Source organism: Megachile rotundata, chromosome 3, assembly GCF_050947335.1.
Source record: "Megachile rotundata isolate GNS110a chromosome 3, iyMegRotu1, whole genome shotgun sequence".
Taxonomy (NCBI): Eukaryota; Metazoa; Arthropoda; class Insecta; order Hymenoptera; family Megachilidae; genus Megachile; species Megachile rotundata.
This window is the reverse complement of record NC_134985.1, coordinates 3,151,308-3,176,284: the sequence shown is the minus strand read 5'-3', so window position 1 is coordinate 3,176,284 and position 24,977 is coordinate 3,151,308. Positions and strand designations below refer to the sequence as shown.

Here is a 24,977-nt window from a genome sequence, read left to right as displayed (position 1 = left end):
TGCCTACGTGCCGCGAAGCTAGCCCCGAATTTCCTGGAATTCTTGCGTTGCCCTAGAGAAGGATAGCAATACATTTTACAATTCAGACATTATTAATTATTAAAAACTATTAGTTAAACAAATCAATCAATACAGATCGAGCGTACTAATATTATGTTATCCGGAAATAGAGTCAGATGTTAGTTTATTGCAATATACGAGGTGTGACACAAAAGTAACGAGACTAGGTCTGTAGCTTGAAAAAACAATGGAATTGGCAGCAATTGTTTTTTGTGGCATCATCCCACATACCTCCTCTATCCATGTTGCCAATTTCGATTGAATCGGTCATACCATTTGGAAGTATTGTGTTATTTAGTGAACACGTGCAACTGCATTCTGCCGGAAAAATGTCTAACGTAAAAGTCGAACAGCATATAAACATCAAGTTTTTTGTAAAATGTGTTGAAATCTTTTGTAACATGTGATGAGACTTGAATTTTTACCTATGACCCAGAATGTAAGCGCCAGTCAATGGAGTGGAAGTCTCCAGGATCCCCAAAACCTAAAACGCACGCATATCAAAATCAAAATTCCACATTAATGAAATTGTAATGGTTGAGTGGTTTCCCAGTGGTCAGACTGTTAACCAATACTATTACATTAAAGTCCTAAAAAGATTTAGTGAAAAAATTTGGAAAGAAAGGCCACAGTTATGAAGCGATGGATGGTCGTTGCACCTGGACAATGCATCCGCTCACACGGCACTGACTGCCAAGTAGTTTCTGACCAGTAAAAATATTACTGTGATGGGGCATCCTCCTTATTCATCTGATTTGGCTCCATGAGACTTTTCTTTATTTCCTAAAGTTAAATTTTGCTTAATGGGAACCCATTTCACCTCAGTTAAAGAGGTTCAGGCAGAAACGGAGAATCTCCTAAAGGGACTTCCAAAAACCTCGTTCCAAAATTGTTACCAGCAAGGCCAGCACCAAATGCAAAAGTGTGTGAATGCTGAAGGAGACTACTTTGAAGGTGATAATGTCACGGAGAACTGATTCTGCAGGTACAATGATTTATTGGACTAGTCTCGTTACTTTTGTGTCACACCTCGTATATTGTAAATTATAATATTATTCAATGGAATGTTCTAGAAGCATCCTATGCTTATACATTTAGCTCCGATCCGTATAGAAGTTGTGTGTAGTACATAGAAAGAGATAGAAAATGCAATTTCATTAAAACACTATTAAATTACTATTTTTATATCAGAAATGTAAACCATAATGTAGAATGCGATGTTTATAATGTAATTAAACCGTTCGTTTGTACAATTAATGTCTAATTACGAATTTATAAGACAATTATATATTTCGACGTTATGGGGGTTTTCCGAGAATTCGCCAGGCTGGCGAGTATAAAAGGCCGAGCGGAGCTCGCCAAAATCGCAGAACAGTTTTCGAAGTCGAGCCAGCTAGAAGTCTACAGATAAGTATAACCGGAACAGTTTTCGCTGTGAAGAGCCGCAACGATTCTTAATACTTGACTGGTAAAGCGGGTATACGCCATTTGGATACTTGGTCGTGGGTCGTTCTAGTAGCCAGTGAACAACAGGCTCCCCATTCAAACGGTCTCGTATCTGAAACTCCTTTAGGAGAGTGCTATACTTAGCGCCAAGAAAGGCTAAGATATCGAAACGATAGCTCTCAGCTACTCAAATTTGATTTTTCGTCGGATTGCTAACGCGCCGTCAGATTCTCGGAGTTCGCTCTGGGTAGTTTCGTAGCCAGCTAACGCAGGCTCCCCATTTGAGCGGCTTGGTCTCTGAAGCCCGTGTCTTTTGGGTGGCAGTTCAGCAATCACGATTTTATATTAAAATCAATTGATTTGCTACCCTGTTGAACTTATACTGTTCACCCTTTTCCTGTATCGTTGGGTCGTTCTAGTAGCCAGTGAACAACAGGCTCCCCAATTAAGCGATCTGGTTTTGGCTGTCAGTGTTCGTTTTGACAAAAAGGGTCATGGACAACTAGTCGAGACAAATTAAAAAAGAGTAACTGTTCCGAGTAAAGTTCATTAGAATCAAACAAATCTTGGAATTTTGAATTAATAAAAGAATATTGTTCTGTCATTAGCGTAATCTCAGTAGTCGACTACACCGCGTTAGATAATAGATAAAATCGTTAATCTGTCTAACTTTGCGAAAGCGTATTTAGGTACACTTAGAGAATCACACTTAGGTCGTGTTCCTCGCTGCGGTAGACTATCACGCGCTAGTATTAATAATTTCGTAAAAGACTTTTCATTATATAAATTATAAACGTATTAATCAATATAAACTTTGTAATTGCGATAACGTTCGAGACGAGAACTGAATAATATAGAATATCGAATTCAATTAATTATATAAAAGCCAAGTTAGCTTCATCCGAAAACAGACTTAGGTACGATCTAATATAAAGTATTACCTAGCGAGAGTCATTTAGTTAGATTCATAATTATCTATTACGTATTGCTTAATTTGCCAAGTTCTGTTATTTCTATTATTAATATTATATCAAGTCTATTCTAGTTTCTTTAATCAAACCAGTATACTTTTCATATTTTGTTATTTGTTACTTGTTATTTGTTAAATTCATCATCTTCGTTATTTTATTGAATAAACCCTTATTGTTGAAAGATATTGGCCTGTGGATTTCACTCCTTAACCGCACACCACACGAATCCCACAATCTTTAGATTTAGTTATTTTCCAAAACGAGTCGTTTAATTGGTAAAAGCCGCTCTTTACCTTCTTAGCGCTAGTAACTATCTGAACTTAGGTTCCAGAGTCGTTACACGTTATTGGTGGCATGATTCTGAACTAGTTTTTCCTTATGCATAATTGACAGAAAACTCTAGTTTTCGTGATAGTAGCGAATAACTATTGTTATTAATATTAGTGGAACGCCCCGTGCTATGCACGGGAAAAACAAGAAAGGGCAATTATAATGCTCTGTACCAAAACACTAACTAAGCTTTACCGCTCTGACACGCGACTTATACAGCAAGATGAGTTCACGTTGAGGTTGGTGTATTATTCCCATTGCTTGGTACAGTCTCCGTATCGTTCTAAAAATGCATCAATTTGATTTGTTAGAAAATTCGTTGCGTAGGATCTGCTATAATTTTACGGATACTTTGACCCTTGCGCAGTCCTAAACCGTAAGAGATACACATGCGCAGTAAATTTTTGCAAAGAAAGTTAACAAAGAACAAATGGATGAAGAACCCTCAATCATGTTGTAATTAGTTTGTACTTGTACGTGAAAGAGTGTCCCTTATTTTTGTTTCTATGCATGTTCGCCGGTTTTTTCCTAGGTGGGTGGTCCGATCGGAACAAAGCCTTTCGCATCTTGTAGAGTCTGACTCCCTATTGGTACCATTACCAAAAATTTTTTCAATTTTTAGTTGCAAAGGATTATTATTGCAAAAGAAATTGAAAAACGAATATCCATGTTGTCTTTTACTTAATTATGTTCATGGCATTTACGCAGACAAAAAAAAGCCCGGAAGAACTGCCTCACAGTATCCTATACAATTCTCCCCATTTCACTAAAAAGCGTGAAATAAAATAATTTTCAGAAAAGAAATACACCGACTTCGAAATGCACTAAAAAGTATAAAATAATTTCTATTTCCTAATGAAGTAATTTCTATTTCATTCAATCATACAATTACGTAACAGATATGAATGAAACCTATTTACTCGTTAGGTAGTATATTAAATACATTTCAACCTTTTCGGAGGCGGTGCAAAATTAAAAATACCTCAGTAAACGTTGCTGCCAATAACCAGTTGATTGTGGTATGGCGTATTGCAAATTAATAAATCCTGAGAAAGAATACGTACCATTATAGATATATCTGGTAATATACGTAAATCTAACGACTGCATCTTCATTTCGCAACGTTTCTGATCTAAATGAAATTGAATTGACTTCGTTCGCATGTGGAAGCCATGGATCTGAGAACCTGTAAACGGAGCCCACGACGCGGGAATTACCAAATTTGCGGCAGATGGGCTCTATCTTTATAGTATATGCGGCGATCGAGTCTTTCAGTCACATACTCTATGAATCTAACACCTACTTCGCGGCCTGCTGTCAAATTATGTGTATGGAAAAAAAACAGCTATACAAGCTTTACCTATGTCCGGCTGTCCAAAGGTTGACATGTTCAAGAAAATCTTTTAACTTTGCGCCGCCTCCGAAAAGGTTGAAATGTATTTAATATACTACCTAACGAGTAAATAGGTTTCATTCAGATCTGTTACGTAATTGTATGATTGAATGAAATAGAAATTACTCCTTAGGAAATAGAAATTATTTTATACTTTTTAGTGCATTTCGAAGTCGGCGTATTTTTTTTCTTAAAATTATATTATTTCACGCTTTTTATAAGTTGGACAGTAACGGTGCACAAATTACAAGGGACGACATTAAACAAAGCTGTAATTGATCTTGGCAAAAGGAATTTTGCAAAAGGTCAAATTTACGTTGCACTTAGTCATGTTAAAAGTCTAGATGATCTAGTTTTATCTGATTTAGCGCCAAACAAAGTCCTAGTTAAACCTCATGACGAGCGAGCACTCGCAGAAATGGAAAAATTACGACGCTTGCTTTTGCAAACAAACACTGCAAATCAGCTTCGAGCGACTGACACGTAAAGAAACAAGCCAAGTCTGTTTTTTTTCCTTCTCTTTTATTTGCGGCCAATTGATAAAGAAATTGACGAAGTCTACTTACAGGAACAACTTTGAAAAATCACGGTCGCCATATTTCTTGCAGGGTAAGAATAAATCTTTTGCAATATCAGTAGTTATTAACAATTAATGAGTCCCATAAATGTCTGTTACAAACGAGATCATCTTGGAAAAATCTTCGAGATTCGAAAAGTTTCATCGCGATCGGTGCATTTCTTACATAACAATACCAAAGAATAGGATTTTGCAATAACAATAGTTATTATACATGTATACTGATTTTCGGCCGACAAGGCGTGTTTGTAGAAACAGTAGAAAATCGGCGACTGCATGTTGACTCATACACCACCAGAGACACGCAGGCATACGTAGAATTCAATATATTAGTAACAATAGTTTTTCGTTAATAACTCGAAAACTAAAGCTTCCCCTTAATTGCGGATAAGGAAAAAGTTGTTCAGAATCGTGCCCCTGATAACATATTAAAAGGACATTAAAATCGTCCAAAGTTGATTTCAAAACTTTTCAACAATTTTTCGCTAATATCTCGAAAACTAAAGCTTTCCGCGAAATTTGTATATGAACAAAATTGTTCAGAATCATGTCCGTGATAAGATATTAAAAGCGCACTAAAATCGAAAAAAGATTATTTCAAAAGTAGCTGGTTTTTTGCAATAACAATACTTTGCAATTAAAAAATGATAAATTTTTTGATAATGGTACCAATGGAGAGTCAGAACCTACCAGATGCAAGAGGTTTCGTTCCGATCGGTCCATCCAGCTAGGCGTAATCGGCGGGCACACATAGAAGAAGAAAGAAAAAGAAAAAAAAAACTGATCGAAAATTGAGTAACCTCCTCCTTTTTCGAAGTCGGTTAAAAAATAGAGATTACACCAAAAATAGTATCGAGAGCCCGAACGGTTGCGGTCGGTCCCTTTACAATTGCGCTGTTCGTCTGGATAAATTCAGAACTTAAATTAAAAACGAGACTGAAAGAAGAGTGACATCCTTTTCCTTCAGAATATTTGAACAATATTATTTTTAACATGTTGAAACGATTACCCGAGGTTATTAAACATCGACAGCTTGCATCAAAATATTAGAATTATCGTCTTTCCCGTACACTTTACACATAAATTCTTTATTTCTAATGAAATGATCGATATGTATAACATATGACTACTACAACCTGTTGTTTAAAATGTATTTCCTATCAAAATGTTATAGTTGAAAAGAAATTGTTCATATATTATCTATCTACAATCAATGATTTATCATTTTGTAAAATAAGCATCATAATAATTCCCGTGTACAATAACAAATACGGAACTGCTGTAATATTTGAATGTTACTGTGAGCAATTGTACACATTTACATTTATCCAGAGATGACAGTATCGGTATTAAACTAATGTCGATATTCTGACAGAATAAAATAATGCCAAAATCCAGTTTTGGCACTATCGCATTAATACCGAATATATTCTTTAAGGTAGGTTTCTTTTCTTTCTTCTTCCTCTTTTGTTTCTCCGTTGTTTTGCTACATTGCAAGAGTCGACAACTTTTATTTCGATGAACGGGTGACCATTACGCCCAGGGCAAGGTAAGCACAGTCAGGAAGATAAACTGCGCACGTGACACCGTAACAGAAATGTTCAAGTTATATTTCTTTTCTGGCATCCGTTATGTCCATGTCATCGAAAAAGGAAATCCAGATATCAGATTTCGGTCGGATATATTATTTGAAGAGTGAATTCTGCAATGAGCACAGGTCAATAGTAACCAACATACATGGTGTGTTCCATAAGTAATGCGAAGTATTTTTTTTAAAGAAATTTATTGTACCAATTCTTACAAATACTTAAAATTCTTCAAAGTACTGCTCTTGGGCTTCTACGCCAGCGACCCTGCCATGAACGGTGCGCGTCCTGAAATGCGTTTTCCTGAAAGGTGATAAGGCGTGTTAGCGTCAACGTATTTTGGAGGGTCGTCGAGGGCAATTAGCCTGTGCTATTTTGCCTTTGAACGATTTATGATAGGGATGGACTATGTGAGGTCTATGCGAGAGGTTGTTTATGAGAGTCTAAGTGAGGCGACAGATGATGGCTATTGACTTGGAGTCAAGTGGTCATCAGATGTCGCAGGACTGTGTTCTTTGTCAGTTTGTTATTGCTTTACCTAAATGTATAGGAACGTTGTTCCTAAAGGATCTGGCCACGGAGTGGGGAAGGCATCCTTGCCTTTGGTAAGAGGACTGAGTTTGACCTCTCGGCACTTACCCCAGAACCTTGAGTTGAATCGGTCTTTGCCTTTGCCTTTTTGCCTAGCAGAATATTTTTATAGTTCCGTCTATTTCTAACTGGCGCGTTGTCGTGATGCAGTATCCAGATACCGGAGATGTGTTTTCTCATCCTGACGACTCTTTTTCGCAGTCTTTCCAGCATATTCACTTAGTAAGCGGTGTTAACTGTCTGTGCTTCAGGAAGAAATTCTTTATGGACTGTTTGACGGACTGTTTTGCTGGTTGGTGGCCGCCCGAAGCGTTGATCGTCGTGAACCGCTTCCCGCCCTTCCTTAAAGGCCTTTAACCACCTCGAAACTTGTGAGTACGACAAAACAGAGTCCCCATAAGCCTCACGCATCATTTTACTTGTCTCTTCAAGAGATTTGTTTAGTTTAGTACAAAAGCTTTATCGCGTATCGTTGTTCCGATCGTCGACGCCACTTTTTCCGTGACACGGTCACCAAACAGGGGGTCACAAAAATTAACGTCCTGTCCCTTTCACAGCTCGGAGAGCCCTGGAACCGGGTTCGTTGGAAAGCTAAGGGTCCCCCGCATCTAACGCATGTGGTGCGATCCCCCTCCGATCAACAGGAGCGGCTCAGGAATTTCCTTCGCATTACTTATGGAACACACCATGTAGGTTTCTTTATATAAAAAGGTATTTTCCTTCAAGAGGGTTAAGAAATTGATTCTTTTTTATTATATCTTTTGTTAGGAAATTCCAAATTACCCTCCCGAATAAAGCAAGGACGAAGGGCACATGGTTGTCCAATTACAGCCAGCACGGTGACGAGGCCCGATGCTGGAACGTCATGGCTATAAAACAACCCCGAGGCCCCTGAGTTTCGCGAAGGAAACTTCTCCGAACTGGAAGAGAACATTCTAGAAAGAACATCAGAAGGCGGAGATATTGTATTCTCAAAAATGGACTTAGTAAACGTGTCGGTCATTTTCATCCGTGTTTTACATTTCTTACATTATAATATCTGAAAAATATGTCTTCGAAATGTCATGCTTGAAGTCATGCAAATGAAAAAGTTATAACCATTTTAAGACAACGAAACAGGAAAATTGTGCACTGCAGCATACGTGTTTTTCGTTTAATTTAAGTTTATTCGAAGGCACAATCTTAAATAGGAAGACTATTTTATATTTTCAATTTACTTTCTCATGGCGAATTATTCAATACATTAAACTATAAGACTCGAGATGGCAAAATGATTAATTATTTTACACTCTGTTAGACATAAATCGACATAAACGATAGTATATCAATGGCGCTTTATTGGTAATTGAATACTTACAATACACAATCATGAAAGCACTCGCAGATCGTTCGTCCGCGAAAGTGGATATGACACACGTGTATTCGCCGGTAAGATCGATGTCGGGCTTATTCAATTTCATAGCTCGGTACTCGGTGTACGGATCGTTGCTGGATTTGTACATCAGATCGACGTACACTCGGTCACGAAAATATTCGGACACCACTATAGTTTTGACTATAATAGTCCGTACTTCAGAAGTGTATACAATAAGAACAAAAAATGGGTTTACATATGTTACTATACAGTGTGTAGTTAACAAAAATATAAGAGATATTTATTTACGATCAGTGTTTACAAAAATAATTAAACAAAAATGGTAAGTGTGCTTATTTTCATGTCACGAAAATATTCGGACACCATGAAAACTATGTTTATAATACTATTTATAAATCTTGTTTTTAAAAATTAATATTTTGTTGGATATCCCATGCGTTTTATGACATGCCGTAATCGCGTTGGCATATTACAAATTATTTTTTTTAAATAATCTTGCCCAATACGTAGCCATTCTTCTTGCAACCGTCTTTTTAGTTCATCTTTTGTGTTTATGGGAGTTGTTCGAATTCGACGATCTAATTCATCTCATAAATTTTCAATGGGATTTACATCTGGCGATTGCGGTGGTGGGTGGAGGACATTCTTGCAAGTGTATAATAAGAATTCTTGCACAATACGCGATTTATGTTTTGGATGATTTATGTTATCCTGATAAAATTTTATCCCACTTTGTAGTCCCATATTATGAGTACATTTTTTTAAATTGTTTTACAAAATGTGCAGATATCTATTTTTATCGAGCATGTCGTTGATAAAAACTAATTCTCCTACTCCATGGACCGAAATTCAGCCCTACACCATCACAGAACCACCACCGTGTTTCATAGTCGGCTGCAAATGTCTCGGATTTAGTTCTTCTTTCGATTTCCGCCATACTCTAATCCTTCCATCGCTTCCAAAAATATTAAACTTGGACTCGTCCGCGAAAATTACATCTTCCCACCACTCACTTTCTTTCGAAATATAGTTTTTTGCAAAATTCAGTCTCTTCTTTCGGTTGTTCGCGTTAATATACTGCTTTTTCCGAGCTATTCTTCCATTATAGCCCTCTGATCGTAACACTCTTCTTATGTTTTCCGGATGCACTGATATTCCACGGTCATTATTTAATTCAGCTGCTAACTTTGGAGCACTTATCCGAGGATCACATTTGATTCTTCTAATTATCGAGCGTTTGTCCCGATTATTGAGGATCGGTTCATAACGTCGCACAATATCCCATACCGTGCTCTTACTAATGTTTAATATATCCGCAATTTTCCGAATTGATTTCCCCTTTTGCCGATGAAAAATTACTAATTGTCGCATATTAAACGACGTATTCGCACTTTTGCGTCCCATTTCGCATAAATTTTGAACAAGACTGACAAATATTCGATCTATAACGTACTCTGTACATAGTATGAATGATATGTTTACAAACATTATTTCAGTCAGTTCTTGGAACCTGGAAACATCAGAAGTACGGCAAGTGTCCGAATATTTTCGTGATATGAAAATAAGCATACTTACCATTTTTGTTTAATTATTTTTGTAAACTCTAATCGTAAATAAATATCTCTTATATTTTTGTTAACTACACACTGCATAGTAACATATGTAAACCTTTTTTTTGTTCCTATTGTATACACTTCTGAAGTACGGACTATAATAGTCAAAACTATAGTGGTGTCCGAATATTTTCGTGACCGACTGTATTTCCGCGTCGTATCCCCAGCTAAGGGGTCCCTGCCGTATATCCATTGGTAAGCCACTTCGTTGGTGTTGAAAAACCATTTCACGACTAATCCCTTGTTCGGCGTGTTCTCGAGATCGTAGTCGCAATCCAAGATCACATAAGCAGTGTCGTCAGCCTTCACTGTTGCCGGAACGTTCACGCTTTTTATCACCAGGTGCCAGCATTTTAAAAAATCATAAAAAAGAATTGCTGAAGAAAACTATTGAGAAGAGATATGTAGGTAGGTGATAGTTCCTGCTCTCCTTTCTTTTCCTGTTATAAGATCTGTGTAAACAGCTCTGATCTCTGTTTGATATTGATTGATATCGGTCAAATTTAAACCTTGCTCAATACTTATTTTACTCTTATTCAATACAAGTTTCGATTTAAAACATAATATGAACTTACATTATTTACATGATAAGAAGTTATAGTTTAACCATCGCTTAATAAATTTAAAAAAATACGTTACAATATTTATTATTCATCGTTACTTACAAAATTAGATGTTTTTTTTATCATATCGTTACGTAATTCGTTTAAAATAAAAACGTGTGTTAGAAATTTAATTTAATTGCAAAGTTACATTTTTGATACTTTGTTTAAATCTTCTCTGTAGGAATGAAATAAAGCTAAATTAGAAATTTGAATTTTTATTTAAACCACAATTAGAAACTGATTCTTAGTTAATGTTTCTGCTGCTTTTATATTGTTGAAGAATATAAGCTTTTTGTACCACAAATTTTATAAATACAAATTTATTGTAAAATGTATATCCTTTATTGATATTTTTAGTAGGCTAATACATATCTGTTATTGAAACGTTTGACAAATTAATGTAATTTATTTCTGCCAAGCTGACACAGTAAAATTTGAAATTGAAATTGAAATAGGTTCTTAGAAAATGTTATTAAAAGAATATTGATGGAAGCATTAGTTTCGTCCGTAGTATGAAGTAATCAAGTAATCAAATAATCAAATAATAAAAAAAGAACGAAATATTTGAATAATTACAAAATTATATCAGTTGTGGCGTCTTAAAATTAAAATTACTTAATGCATCCTTCATGAGAAAATGACAAAGAAATTCAAAGCAGAAGTTTGTTTTCCGTGCGAAGAAATCGGTTTTTGATTTTTTTAACTACGGCACACCTCACCGAAAAATCTGAAAAAATTAGAGAATAATAGTTGTACTAATATCTAACTACCACATTAATATGAAATTAGTGCTCCGACATCTTCACTAAAAAATCGCATTTTTTCGGATTTTTTTTCGGTTTTTGATTTTTCACGACTACAATTTGCGATCAAAAAATCTGAAAAAATTCTATAATATGCGCTATCTGGACCTCAATGTTTTAGAATTTTTTCAGATTTTTTGTACGAAATTAAATAGGCAAAAAGGGCTAAAACCGGAATTTCGTTTTTTCCCTTTTACTACCCGCATGAATGAGATAGGGGGTTGAAACTTGGTGTGAGATGTTTTTTTTTTGGATATGCTACCGACTGATGAATTGGGTTTCTGATTCGACTCAAGGGCACATTTGACTACCTTATCCGGCTATACCCTTAATGAAATTCATTAAAAATTGTAGTCATAACAAGCATTCAAAGATCAGACTTTTATGAATGCTATTTTTCACCGAAAAATTTACTCTTTTTCATGTCGATGCCCTGACAAAAGTATTAAACATTTTTGCAAAATTTTTTTTTCTTTAATAAACAGCATATGTCCATATTGAGAATACACATGCCATGACAAATTATTATTTGTAGTTTATTTACAAAATAATTCTCAATGAACTAAAGATAATTTTCATAGTTGTTCATCTTTAGCAAGGGATATCTTTAAAAGTTCAAAGAGTTGCGTGCTCTATCATAGTGCAACATTTTCAGCAGGATTTCCTTATTTTAATCCAAGAGGAGTCATGTCCCCCCTCATCCCACTGCAAAAGTTATTATTGTTTGAAGCGTCGCGTGACACACGCTTCAGCAACACGTAGGTATATATTATGTATTTAGTCGAATAGACATTAGTATATTTTATTATATATTCTGTAAGTATATTTGTTAAGACATCAAGGGGACAACTTTATGATACGGCTAAATATTCGTAGAGTCATTTGTAACCGTTAGTTTTTTCCTCTTTATGAGTTTCAGCAGGCCGGCCTGCAGCCAGTATGCGGCACATAAGGTCACTTAGAAATTTAGCTATTGTTCAGTTTTTTGCTTCAGCCCGAGTATCATAAAGTCGTATTCCAGAGGGTTCCTTAGAAATTCAGAAATTAGTGTCCCCAAGGATCTTGACCTGACGGAATCTCCCCGATGTTGCCAAACATGCGTTGGCGACAGTGACCAGCCTGTCACCCCCGCTCCAGGGATGTACCGCGCTTTGGGCGCACTGGAAGGGGATGACATGGTATTGGTCACCTTAGTTTTAAGAAATAGCAAACTTAGAATTAGGACCCACCCTCTTTTTAGGAGAAAGAGGTGGGGTGCGAAACCGACTTGACGTCGAAGCGAATGTTGTCAGGAAAAATCAAGAAATCTTTAGCACTCGTATCAGTAGCAGTTTCAGCTCAGCAAATCTTGTCTCAATATATCAGTTTTCCACTTAGAATATATCAGTTAGTAACCAACAGACTTAGTTTTTTATTCCCGAATCAGTCGGGTGGTCCTTCGGAGTTAGACGGCACGAAGTGCAATACCCAAAACTCAGAGACTCAGACTCTGGGTTTAACAATATTAATTAATTAATTCAATTTTATTTCAAAAATATGCAATGGCAACATTTAGCAGAGTACGACTGGTTTTATATGCCATTAAATTTGCACAAAATATTATTGCATGGTGCAGATATAATGCAAAGTGCTGGTTTGCCCATTGGAATGTTTTCTGAAGAAGCAATGGAGGCACGAAACAAAGATTTCTGAAATATTAGAAGAGACCACACACGAAAATTTTCGCAATTAGAAACATTGACGGACCTTTTTCAGACTTTATTATATACGTCTGATATTTTAACATCTTCAATTTCGGTAAAAAACAAAAAGATTTGTAAAACGCGTTCCCGTTTTAATATTTTCAAAGATGAAATACAAAAACGAATGTTACAAGAAGACCTGCAAGACGATGACGATGATGATACATAAATAATAATAAATAAATTTTAGATTAACAAATTAATATATTGTACTGTAACAAGGCATATTTCTATGCCTCGTCACGAGTGGCCACTAGGCCCGCCGGCCTCTCTCCTCCGCCCTGCCAACCCCTCGCGGCTGGGCGTATAGAAGTGTGAGTGCGGTTTTTCTTTTTTTTGTATATTTCCCTTTTTTTATTGTTCGCGCGCCCCTTTCTCCCCCGGCACTCGCAAGAAGAAGCGCCGAAAGGAGGGGTATCCGCGGTCCCGGTCGCGGGAAAACCCCAACTCGAGAGACGGAGGCGCGGGATGGAGCTCAACGACGGAAGCCGCCTGCTGACCGGTCGCTGAGTCACCCGTTCACCTCCGCGGAGGCGAACGGCAGCCAACACCGAGGGACGCCAGGCCTGGGGACGAGCCACCCCAGCTGCCACCCGAAGGGGCCCCAGGACCTGGCCAAAACACAGGACTTGGCCCATCCCTGGCGCCGAAATCCTCGGGGAGGGGGAACTCCGCGCACCGAGGACTCGAGCCGCGGATACGGAGGTAGAAGCCTGCGAGCCGCAAAGTAAATTGTAACCGCCGCGAGCCGAAGTACCCGATTGCTTTGTATTCAGTAGTATTCCGTGACATCCCTTCGTTTTCTCTCCCGTCCCTCTGTTTTTTTTTGTGAGTTCCTTCCGGTGTGGTAAGAGAGTGATTGTGTGGGTCCACTGACGAGACACGATGCCTGTCCGGAAACCAGAAAAGAAGGTAGGTGTTCCGTACGACGGTACATTTGGGTGAGGATTTCGAAAGTTTATTTATGATCGGTCCGTTAGGCGGCCGTTTTTGAGTTAGAATATTTCGGGTTTTTTCTAGTTGTTAATTTTACTACATGTCTTGCCATAAATTTAGAGTTAATTTTCGCTTCATCCTCAACGGTCACTTTCCGATCATAAACACGGTTTTTTCCGAAGGGTACTTTAGGAACGGTCACGCACGGACCTAACGGGAACTTATGGTCGCCAAATGTACCTAGAAGAAAAAATCGCGGCATTGCCGGACGTTCGGGGTCCTCCCGCCAACTCACCGGATTCCCCACTCTTCCTAGACGAAGACGCTCTAAGGGAGCTATGAAGGGTGGGCCCAATCCCAAAGGACACGCTGATTGGAATTTCCTAAAAAAGGCGAAAAGCCAATCAGCGTACGACCTCTGACTCCATCGTCGACGTTGGAGTCAAGACGACAGCAAGTCGTCAGATTCATTCACTCAGTATTGAAAGAAACATTACAAACCTCCAACAGCCGGGAGAACTTGAACCATTGCTTGTAATATTTAGTATTAGAAGCAAATCGCGTTGCGGTATCTTTTAACATCAAATTTTATCGTGACGTAGTAGCGACACATTCGGCACGCTACATATTTTTGGTCCTTCGAGCCGGATTCGCGACAGACGGAAGTGTAGTTCACAGTGTATAAAGACACAGTTTCCACGAGTGAATCCGGAAAATCATCGCGTCAGCAACGGACGATCAGCCGACAAGAGGACCATTCAGCCAGGCGACTTCTTTGGCGGACAATCTTGTTGGTAGCTGAACAGCCACCATCATCTGGGGGATCATCTACTCACGACCAGCGAGGACAACAGACGGTCCATCCACAGCATCAGCGCCGATCCAGATAAGGTAGGCTCGTTATTTGAATAACCAATCAGGATATCCTTTCATTTCATAATATCCCGATCTATCCGTCTCATTTCGATTGGACATGGCAAACGCAAATGTCAGCGGTACCGACGCGCACATCCGCGCACTCAAACAAAAACGGCGTTCGTTCAAGGCGCAAATAACCATGTTATCGAATCAAGTTAATGCGTACACTGATTCAGCGTCCGCGCGTGTCAAACTCCGCAATCGTATCGACCGTCTTCACAAACAATTCGAATCCTTCGTCGACATCCAGGACAAGTTAGCTCTCATTGACAACCCCGAAGAAGCGGAACGCGAACGCGAAGTAACGATCGAGTTGTTCGATGACGCAGTTGCATCCGCAACCGTTTTTTTAAATCAGCTAGAGAGCGCTGATAATCAGGCAAACATACAGCCTACCGCGATGGTCACCAACGAATCACCTGCACCATCAGCCGCGACTTTTGCGCTACCGGTACATCTCCCGAAAATCGACTTACCGAAGTTCGATGGACGTATAGAGAAATGGGTCACGTTTAAGGACGCGTTCGAGACAATGATTCATTCGCAGCCGGGATTGAGCAACGTACAACGATTACAATATCTTCGATTATCGTTAATCGGGCAAGCAGAATCCGCAATCGACGCATTCACGATTAGCGAAGACAACTACGAAGCAGCGTGGAATCAATTAAAGGACATATACGATAATAAACGCGTATTAGTTCTCTGCCACGCGACTCTATTACGTAACACTCCGCAGATGACCGACGACTCTCCGGAAGCGATTCGCGATTTCGTTAACCATATTCAACTTCACATTCGATCCCTCCAAGCACTCGGTCGGACTTGGGAGGATATCGCAAGCGACTTATTAACAAGCATGATGATCGCGAAAATGTCGGCAGAAATACGTAGGGCATGGGAAAGAACCCTCACGGATACCGCGGTTCCCAAGGCGATTGATCTGTTAACACATCTACGTATCGCGTCTCATCAATCGAAAGACACCGAAACGCCACATTATTCGTCGGACACGTCGCACGAATTTGTCCAATATTCAAAGCCACGCTCTCCACCGCCGAATCGTAAATTTTTGCCGTCGCGAAAATCACCGCCATCATCGCGAACTTCATCTCAGCCATCGTCGTCCCGAGTTTCACCGCCGTCACCTCGGAAACAGAGATACCAGGCATATGTATCTTCCGCTGGATCGAATTGCAAAATATGCAATTCTGGATCGCACGCGCCATATCAATGCCAAAAATTTTTGGATATGCCGATCGACGACCGACGGAAGGCTATCCAACGGATAAGATTTTGTCTTAATTGTCTTCAACCGGACCACGTCGCCGATGATTGCAAATCGGGAGGTTGTCGTGTGTGCAACGGGCGGCATAACACGAAACTTCATAAGGATGTTGCGCTCCAAGAAGATAAAAAGACGTGACTAGCACCCTCATCAGCCGGACAACCAATTTTAAGACGACGAGGCATCACCATGGTTTCATACGGACAAACTAATGGATTATTGGCGACCACAATAATCCATGTGTTAAATAAGGACCGACGGCCCATTCGAAGTCGAACCTTGATTGACACGTGTTCTAACGCGAATTTCATCACTGAAGAACTCGCGAAAGAACTAAGACTGCCATCGACACGGGCAATGGTTTCTATCGAGGGAATCAGCCAATCAAACACGCTCGCGAATAAGATTGTTTCAGCAACGATAAAATCCAGATTCAATGAATATCAGCGAACCCTGACCTTTATCATCGTTCCGAAGATCGCAGGGCCGATACCTGATATTCCAATTAACCGCTCGACCATTCAAATCCCGCCGAACATTAAACTCGCCGATCCGTTTTTCCACCAGCCGGGAAAAATTGATATGCTATTAGGTACCGGTCCGTCATTATCATGTCTGAGTATCGGGCAACTCAACATTTCCAATCGCAATGATTCAGACCTAATTTTGCAAAAGACACAATTAGGCTGGATCATCGGGGAGAGCGTACCGATATCCGTAACGAATTCGAACCGCAAAACATTCGTCGACAATCTAAACTTCGATATGCAGAAATTTTGGGAAATCGAGGAAGGTCCCCACGCGCAGCACCTTTCGGCTGAAGATCACGAATGCGAAAAACATTTCAAGGAATTTGTTCGTCGCGAAGATTCCGGTCGTTACGTCGTCGCATTACCGTTCAACGAGAAGAAGTCACAACTCGGAGAATCTCGTTCACGTGCCGTAAATCGTTTTTTGTCACTTGAACGGAAATTGAAGCGCAATCCAATGTTACGCGAACAATACACTGCAGTTATTAATGAATACATAACACTCGGGCATATGATACAGGTAGAAACTTTCAACACGCCGGGTTTCTACCTGCCACATCACGCGGTGGAAAAACAATCAAGTTCGACGACCAAAGTACGGGTTGTTTTCGATGGGTCCGCGAAAACAAGCAGCGGAATTTCATTGAACGATGCGCTAATGACGGGACCTACAATTCAGGATAATCTTTTCGCGCTACTCCTACGTTTTCGCATGTACGCGTATGTCATGACCGGTGACATCGAAAAAATGTACCGGCAATTCCTCGTTCGACCGGAGGATCGGGCATATCAGCGTATTATATGGAGAGACAACCGTGGTAATTTAGGAATATTCGAGCTAAACACGGTCACGTTTGGTCTTTCATCAGCCCCGTATCTCGCGATTAGATGCCTTCATCAACTCGCGGAGGATGAAAGTAGCAGTTTTCCGAAAGCAGCACAAATCGTAAAACGAGATCTCTACGTTGATGATCTTCTTACCGGCGCGGACACATTCGAAGATGCTCAGGAGATCCAAACTCAAATCTGCGAGATGCTCACGAGGGGAGGCCTCAACATTCGTCAGTGGGCTTCTAATAATCCTAACCTTCTCCAAGGCCTCAGAGAAGATCAAATCCATCCGAAGATCTTAGGAGAGACCGCCACGGTGAAGACGTTAGGAATTGCCTGGGACGCGCGACAAGATACGATTCGATACACCGTCGATCTTCCAACGTGCGAAAAAATCAGTAAACGTACACATTCTGTCAACTATTGCCAAAATTTTCGATCCGTTAAGTTTGCTCGGGCCGGTCACAATTCTTGCAAAACTCTTGATGCAACGTCTTTGGCAATTAAAAATTGATTGGGACGAGTCGCTGCCTGCCAACATCCATACCGAATGGATTACATACACACATCAATTACGGATTCTTAATGACGTTGAATTTCCGCGATACGTTTCACTGCGGGAACATCAACGAATTGAGATTCACGGATTCTCAGACGCGAGCGAGCTAGCATACGGTGCATGTCTATACATACGCACAATAGACAAATACGGACATATTGAAACGCAACTTCTCTGCGCAAAATCTCGCGTCGCGCCTTTAAAAACCGTTACGCTTGCCCGTCTCGAATTATGCGGTGCAGTTCTTTTTACACAACCGTGCGAACAGCCATTACCCACGTCATCGACGAGACATATTTGTGGACCGATTCGACCATAGTCCTCAACTGGATAAACAGTCAACCTTGCATGTTGAAAACGTTCGTAGCCAATCGGGTAGCTGACATACAGGGAAAAACCGACGTTACGACTTGGCGCCATGTCAGGTCAGAAGACAACCCAGCCGACCTTATGTCTCGTGGAGTGATGCCCGCACAATTCCTGAACAATGAGTTGTGGCGTCATGGTCCCAAGTGGTTGCGTTACAACATAACCACGTGGCCAGAATCTAAGTTCAAATCCTCGAACGACGTACCGGAGATGAAGAAAACGATCTGTCTTGCTACATCAATCGTTCGGATCGATGAAATCGTAAACCGATATTCGTGCATACGGAAGCTCATTCGAATCGTAGCATACTGTTTACGCTTCCGTCCAAATCGGCGAATTACGGGTCCATTAACGGTCGCAGAACTTCAAGAAGCCCATACACGCGTTATCAAACTGGTCCAATCCGTTGCGTTTGCTCAGGATTTACAAAATCTCAAAACTGGAGAGCTTCACTCAAAGAGCAAGCTTCGTTCGCTCCACCCGTTCCTCGACAGCCAAGGAATTTTACGCGTCGGAGGAAGACTTCAAAACGCGACGATACCTTTTGCACAAAAACATCCGATTCTACTGCCTAAGGGAAATCATATAACAGATCTCATCATTCGCGAGGCTCATACGCAGAATCACCATGCAGGTGTAACTGCCACATTATATAATGTACGCCAGAAATACTGGCCCATTGACGGAAAGAATGAAACGCGCAAAATCATTCGACAATGCGTACGATGTTTTCGGGTTCGTCCACCTGACGTAGAGTATTTAATGGGAAATTTACCTGCGGCTCGTGTTACTGGCATTCGACCCTTTTATAACTGTGGCGTCGACTATTGCGGACCATTCTACGTGAAGGAACGGCGCTACCGAAATCGAGCACAAATAAAAATTTACGTCGCTGTATTTACCTGCTTCGCAACCAAAGCAGTACACCTCGAGGTAGTGAATGACTTGACGACCGAAGCATTCATTGCCGCTCTTAAACGTTTTGTTGCCCGCCGTGGGCTGTGCAAAAACATATATTCAGATAACGGAACGAATTTCATCGGCGCGGATAATGAATTGTCTGATATCTATAAATCATTACGAACGAATCAAAAAATGCAACGATTTCTCGCAGACAAACAGATTTCGTGGCATTTTATTCCAGCGTTGTCTCCTTATTTCGGCGGATTGTGGGAGGCAGCTGTTAAGTCATTCAAAAATCACATGAAACGCGTAGTCGGACCTGAATTGTTTACGATCGAACAATTCACAACTTTAACAATCGAAATTGAGGCAATCCTTAATTCACGTCCTCTCACCCCGCTTTCCTCCGATCCCAATGACCCTTTGGCATTAACTCCCGGCCATTTCCTGATTGGGAGTTCTTTAACGGGCATTGCCGAGGATGATTTCAGCGATACACCATCCAACAGACTATCGCTGTGGCAGCACATCCAGAAAGTGAAACAAGACTTCTGGACGAGATGGTACAAGGAGTACATTAACCATCTAAACGTGCGCCATAAATGGACCAAGGGGACACATAGCATCCAGGAAGGCACAATCGTGGTTCTGAAGGAAAACCACCTTCCACCTATGGCCTGGCATCTCGCAAGGGTCGAGGAAATACATCCCGGGGCAGACGGAATCACCCGGGCAGTCACCGTCCGGACGAGCCATGGACGATACAAGCGGAACGTCAAAAACATGGCACCTCTTCCAATCGAAAGAGAGGATCTTCCATCATCACGGGAGCAGATGACGTCAGAAGATCAAGATCAGCCAACATCTTGATGAACATGGGTCCATCAACGGGGGGAGCATGTTCCGTACGACGGTACATCTGGGTGAGGATTTCGAAAGTTTATTTATGATCGGTCCGTTAGGCGGCCGTTTTTGAGTTAGAATATTTCGGGTTTTTTCTAGTTGTTAATTTTACTACATGTCTTGCCATAAATTTAGAGTTAATTTTCGCTTCATCCTCAACGGTCACTTTCCGATCATAAACACGGTTTTTTCCGAAGGGTACTTTAGGAACGGTCACGCACGGACCTAACGGGAACTTATGGTCGCCAAATGTACCTAGAAGAAAAAATCGCGGCATTGCCGGACGTTCGGGGTCCTCCCGCCAACTCACCGGATTCCCCACCCTTCCTAGACGAAGACGCTCTAAGGGAGCTATGAAGGGTGGGCCCAATCCCAAAGGACACGCTGATTGGAATTTCCTAAAAAAGGCGAAAAGCCAATCAGCGTACGACCTCTGACTCCATCGTCGACGTCGGAGTCAAGACGACAGCGAGTCGTCAGATTCATTCACTCAGTATTGAAAGAAACATTACAAACCTCCAACAGCCGGGAGAACTTGAACCATTGCTTGTAATATTTAGTATTAGAAGCAAATCGCGTTGCGGTATCTTTTAACATCAAATTTTATCGTGACGTAGTAGCGACACATTCGGCACGCTACAGTAGGATCTTTGCCTTTAGTAAGATCTTTGAGCGTGTGTGTGAGCGGGTGTGCGTGTGGGTGGTTCCTAGCGATAAGATCACCAGCCCCGGCGACGAGGACCCTAGGGACCGTATTCGCGGAATATCTTGGTATCGATTTGTGTTTTCCGTTTCCGCGATTTTGGGCCGCTGACCCCAGTACGGGTTATTTATTTTTTTTTTGCTGTATTTTACGTTTAGGTCCAGCGTTCCCTTTGCTGTCCACGACCCTCAAGAGGGCGTGCTCCCCCAAAGTGTACCACGTTTTTCTTTTCTTTCTCGATTTTGTATCATTCACGTGTACCGTAAGCCCCCGTGTCGCGATACCTTCGTCGCATTTAGCAATCGCGCCCCAGTTCCCTTACCGAACTTTGTACCACGAGGGGCTCGTTCTCGTTCTTCTCGAAGGGCTCGCTTCGGCCCGCAATAAAGCTAAATTTACCAAAGATACTCGCGGATTTTCTATTCATTTTCTATCTCCCCCTTGAGTACCGCTCCCGGAAGAGGCAGACGGAAGGGCGATTCCCCCGGACGCGTGCGTTACACTGGCACCCCTTTAAAGAAATCGTCCGTGGGTGTGCGTATCGGGACGTGGAGGACCGCTTTCCCTGGCCGCCCTCCACCTCAGGGACTTTTCCTGGCGTCCCTCCCACCGATCCGTCACAGTACAAACTTAGTAAAAAATGTATTTATTTCTATTAATAAAAATTGTTTCTATGTTAAAATTATGTTTACGTTAATACAAATTATGCTTATAACTCAAACGTCCACATTGAGAGTATAGTATATTCACCAACTTTTTGAAATATAACACTTATTTTTGTTTTATTTTTAATTTTTTCGGTACGAAAATAATCCGGTGTGATTAAATGTAATAATAATACTTGTTTTGAATTCTAGAACGACGCAGCGGCCGCTATATTTTCGTTTCAAGTCTTGGAATAACACTACAATTGGCCGTGAACAGCTAATTCGTCGCTCTGGCTCACTGTACATCGCTTGGAATTTTAAAAAACTTGAGGATCTTAACATTTGTTAAACTTGTAAAATTAAAACATTCAGATACATATTACAACTTCTGACAAATCAGAAATTTATAATTAAGTCTGTACCGCTTCATTTTCAACCAAATCAACACAAATGTAGGTTTTATTTATCATACAGCGAATCTAAATACATAATATGATGTATTTTCAAACAAATTCAACGATCCGTCGTCTAATATTACTACTTATACAGGGTGTATAAAAAAGGTCGAAACCCTTGAATATTTCGAAAAATATAAGTTTTATCAAAAAATATTTCAGATAAAAGTTGTAGGGTATAAAAAGTTTTATTTACTGGCAATATCATTTTGACCTTGAAGAGTCACTGGAAGGTCACGTGAAGGTCACTTCAATTTTTTTAAATGGAACACCCTATATATTTTTGCATATTCTTGTAGCTTACCTCGAGAGCTTCCTAAAACACTAGATAAAGTATTCTTTTATTAAAATCTTTTTGAGTTATTAAATTTTGAAATTTCCAATAATTTTGACAAATTACAAAATATCTTACAAAATATTCATTTTTCACTAATCTTACCCTAATACTTTTATGCACAGAATAATGAGATAAATTGACTGGCGTAAAGAAAATACACAATTGTTTTAAAAAAAAATAAGTAAATAAATTTTCAAACCATTTTTTTTAAACAATTGTGTATTTTCTTTATGCCAGTCAATTTATCTGATTATTCTGTGCACAAAAGTATTAGGGTAAGATTATTGAAAAATGAATATTTTGTAAGATATTTTGTAATTTGTCAAAATTATTGGAAATTTCAAACCTTAATAACTCAAAAAGTTTTTAATAACAGAATACTTTATCATAGTGTTTTAGGAAGCTCTCGTGGTAAGCTACAAGAATATGCAAAAATATATAGGGTGTTCCATTTAAAAAAATTGAAGTGACCTTCCAGTGACTCTTCAAGGTCAAAATGATATTGCCAGTAAATAAAACTTTTTAAACCCTACAACTTTTGTCTGAAACATTTTTTGATAAAACTTATATTTTTCGAAATATTCAAGGGTTTCGACCTTTTTTATACACCCTGTATATAGAAGAATGTCAAAAATTAGATCAGAACAAATCAGATTAACAGCGCTCGGGTGTTTCTATTACTTTCGCCACACTATAAAATAACCGTAACAATATAGTTATATTAACTGTTATAACTATCGTGGATACTGAGGTAACAGTTTTGATCTATTCCCATGCGTGATTTATGGCATTTGAATTGTGCCCCGTAGCGAGTAAATCATTTTGTAAACGGGTGAAAGGATCAAAAGCTAGATAGTGGTTTCAAATAATAATGACTCAATCACTTTCGTGATATACAATGGAGTACAAAAGTATTTGTGCACTTGAAATATAGAAATAAAAAGAACAATATTTTGTAAAAGGCGTACGAAAAATAAAAGGATCGAACTATAAAAATAATGCTAGGATTTAATAATTTTCAAAATACATCAGTAATTGACGAAATTACAATAATGAATGAATAATTATTTAGAACAGTCCTCGCAATCAACTCAAACGATTGCTATATGTATTCTTAAATAAATATTTATCGAAATACAGAAAAACTAATTCTATTTCAATTTAAAACGTACAATTTTCATTATTTGGACCACTTTTAACCATTTGAAAGGCAAATTGTTCCTAAACTACATACAATATGTCTATAACATATTTGCTATTCGAGTTAAGTAATATCTTTCCTCTTTTATGTAAATTTATAGTGCCCACATTTGAAACTTAGGAAGCGTGTTTGAATTCGTAATCGCCATAATGATTTTCTTCAAATGTACAGCATGTATTGTCTCAAATGGTTAAAAATTGCTGTAATCGTAGTCGATATAGAAGATGATATGTAATTACTTTAGATTTAAAAGGTGGTGTCATAGGTCTGCAAAACGTTCATTAGTATCACATTACAAATATGCGGTAGAAAGCAACATAGGCTTCCTTTGGTTTAAGAATGTAGTAGAAAGAGACTCCCACCATTTACCTTAGAAGAAGCCAAAGAGAATCTACGGATAACTTTGATAAAGCCTCGAGAGAAGCTAAATAGAGTTCAAAGAGAGTATAATTTAAACTCCTTCTTCTTCAAGCTCTTGACTAGGGGAAGCCTAAGATGCACGCGATTGTACAGTATTGAGCACGGTAGGCTTCTCAAGGGAAAATGGCGATGTAGGAAAAGGAGATCTGCTGCTTGTTGCAATTTCCGAAAATTATTACGTGTTATGTCAAATTTGCACTGGATGTTTTCGTACTTTATAAGCAATCTCTAAAGGAACGTTTACGTATGAATAGTGCAATTTCTTCGCCACACATCGTTATTTTCCTTAGGGAACTCTGTTATATTCCGTACTGTACCAGCAATTATTACACAAATGAACGTATGTATATCTTTACATAAAATGTGCTATAACTAATGCAAAGCAGTGCTGAACTTTACCGTTGTTCTTAAGCATATACTATATCGGCTTAATCGTCTTGACACGTTGAATACAAACATCACGTTTCATTTCCATTCATTTCAGAAATTAATTCTGAACGTACCCTATAGTGTCTTGTCAATAAAGATGCGTTTATACCACATAATGTATATTATTTCATTTGTTTTAATTTGCTGAATATGAATATCGAATTTATTTTTGTCGAGACTGACAAACATAAAAATATGTAACATATTACTAAAATAAGAATATAGACTGAATAGACTTTACGAGTTCTTCACAAGGGTCTAAATTAATTTGCTTGCACCCACGATACTATTGACATATTTAAATTTCCGAAACATTTCAGAAGTTGAACTAATAACAAGACTCTGATAGCGCTCGTGACACAGGAATGCGGTTTTTACATAACTGTATAACTATATAATTATATTTAACCAGATATGTATTTGGGTCTATGAGGTATGCGGTTAGAGAATGAAATC

At 39.3% G+C, this 24,977-nt stretch overlaps 3 protein-coding genes across 3 annotated transcripts in view; all 3 read left to right on the top strand.

Moving 5' to 3' along the window:
* Positions 1-22,213, top strand: part of LOC100880577 (uncharacterized) — a 789,502-nt gene extending 767,289 nt beyond the window's left edge. Inside the window, exon 9 of the mRNA XM_076530101.1 lies at positions 21,890-22,213. The gene's annotated coding sequence lies outside the window, so the exon portion shown is untranslated. The remainder of the gene's footprint in view (positions 1-21,889) is intronic.
* Positions 14,077-16,379, top strand: LOC143264183 (uncharacterized). Its single transcript, XM_076530097.1, has one exon. The coding sequence runs from the start codon at positions 15,002-15,004 to the stop codon at positions 16,370-16,372; it is 1,371 nt and encodes a 456-aa protein (XP_076386212.1). The 5' UTR covers positions 14,077-15,001; the 3' UTR covers positions 16,373-16,379.
* Positions 17,000-20,296, top strand: LOC143264089 (uncharacterized). Its single transcript, XM_076529585.1, has 2 exons — positions 17,000-17,993; positions 18,423-20,296. Exons 1-2 carry the CDS (start codon positions 17,000-17,002, stop codon positions 20,294-20,296), a joined length of 2,868 nt encoding a protein of 955 aa, XP_076385700.1.
* Positions 22,214-24,977: the final 2,764 nt, after the last annotated feature.

Bases quoted from the DNA above. Each gene is read 5' to 3' on its own strand.
- LOC143264089 (XM_076529585.1), top strand. From the start codon at position 17,000: ATGCAGAAATTTTGGGAAATCGAGGAAGGTCCCCACGCGCAGCACCTT. The intron at 17,994-18,422 runs GTAAACGTACAC...CCGTGCGAACAG, and splicing joins TCCAACGTGCGAAAAAATCA to CCATTACCCACGTCATCGAC.
- LOC143264183 (XM_076530097.1), top strand. From the start codon at position 15,002: ATGGCAAACGCAAATGTCAGCGGTACCGACGCGCACATCCGCGCACTC.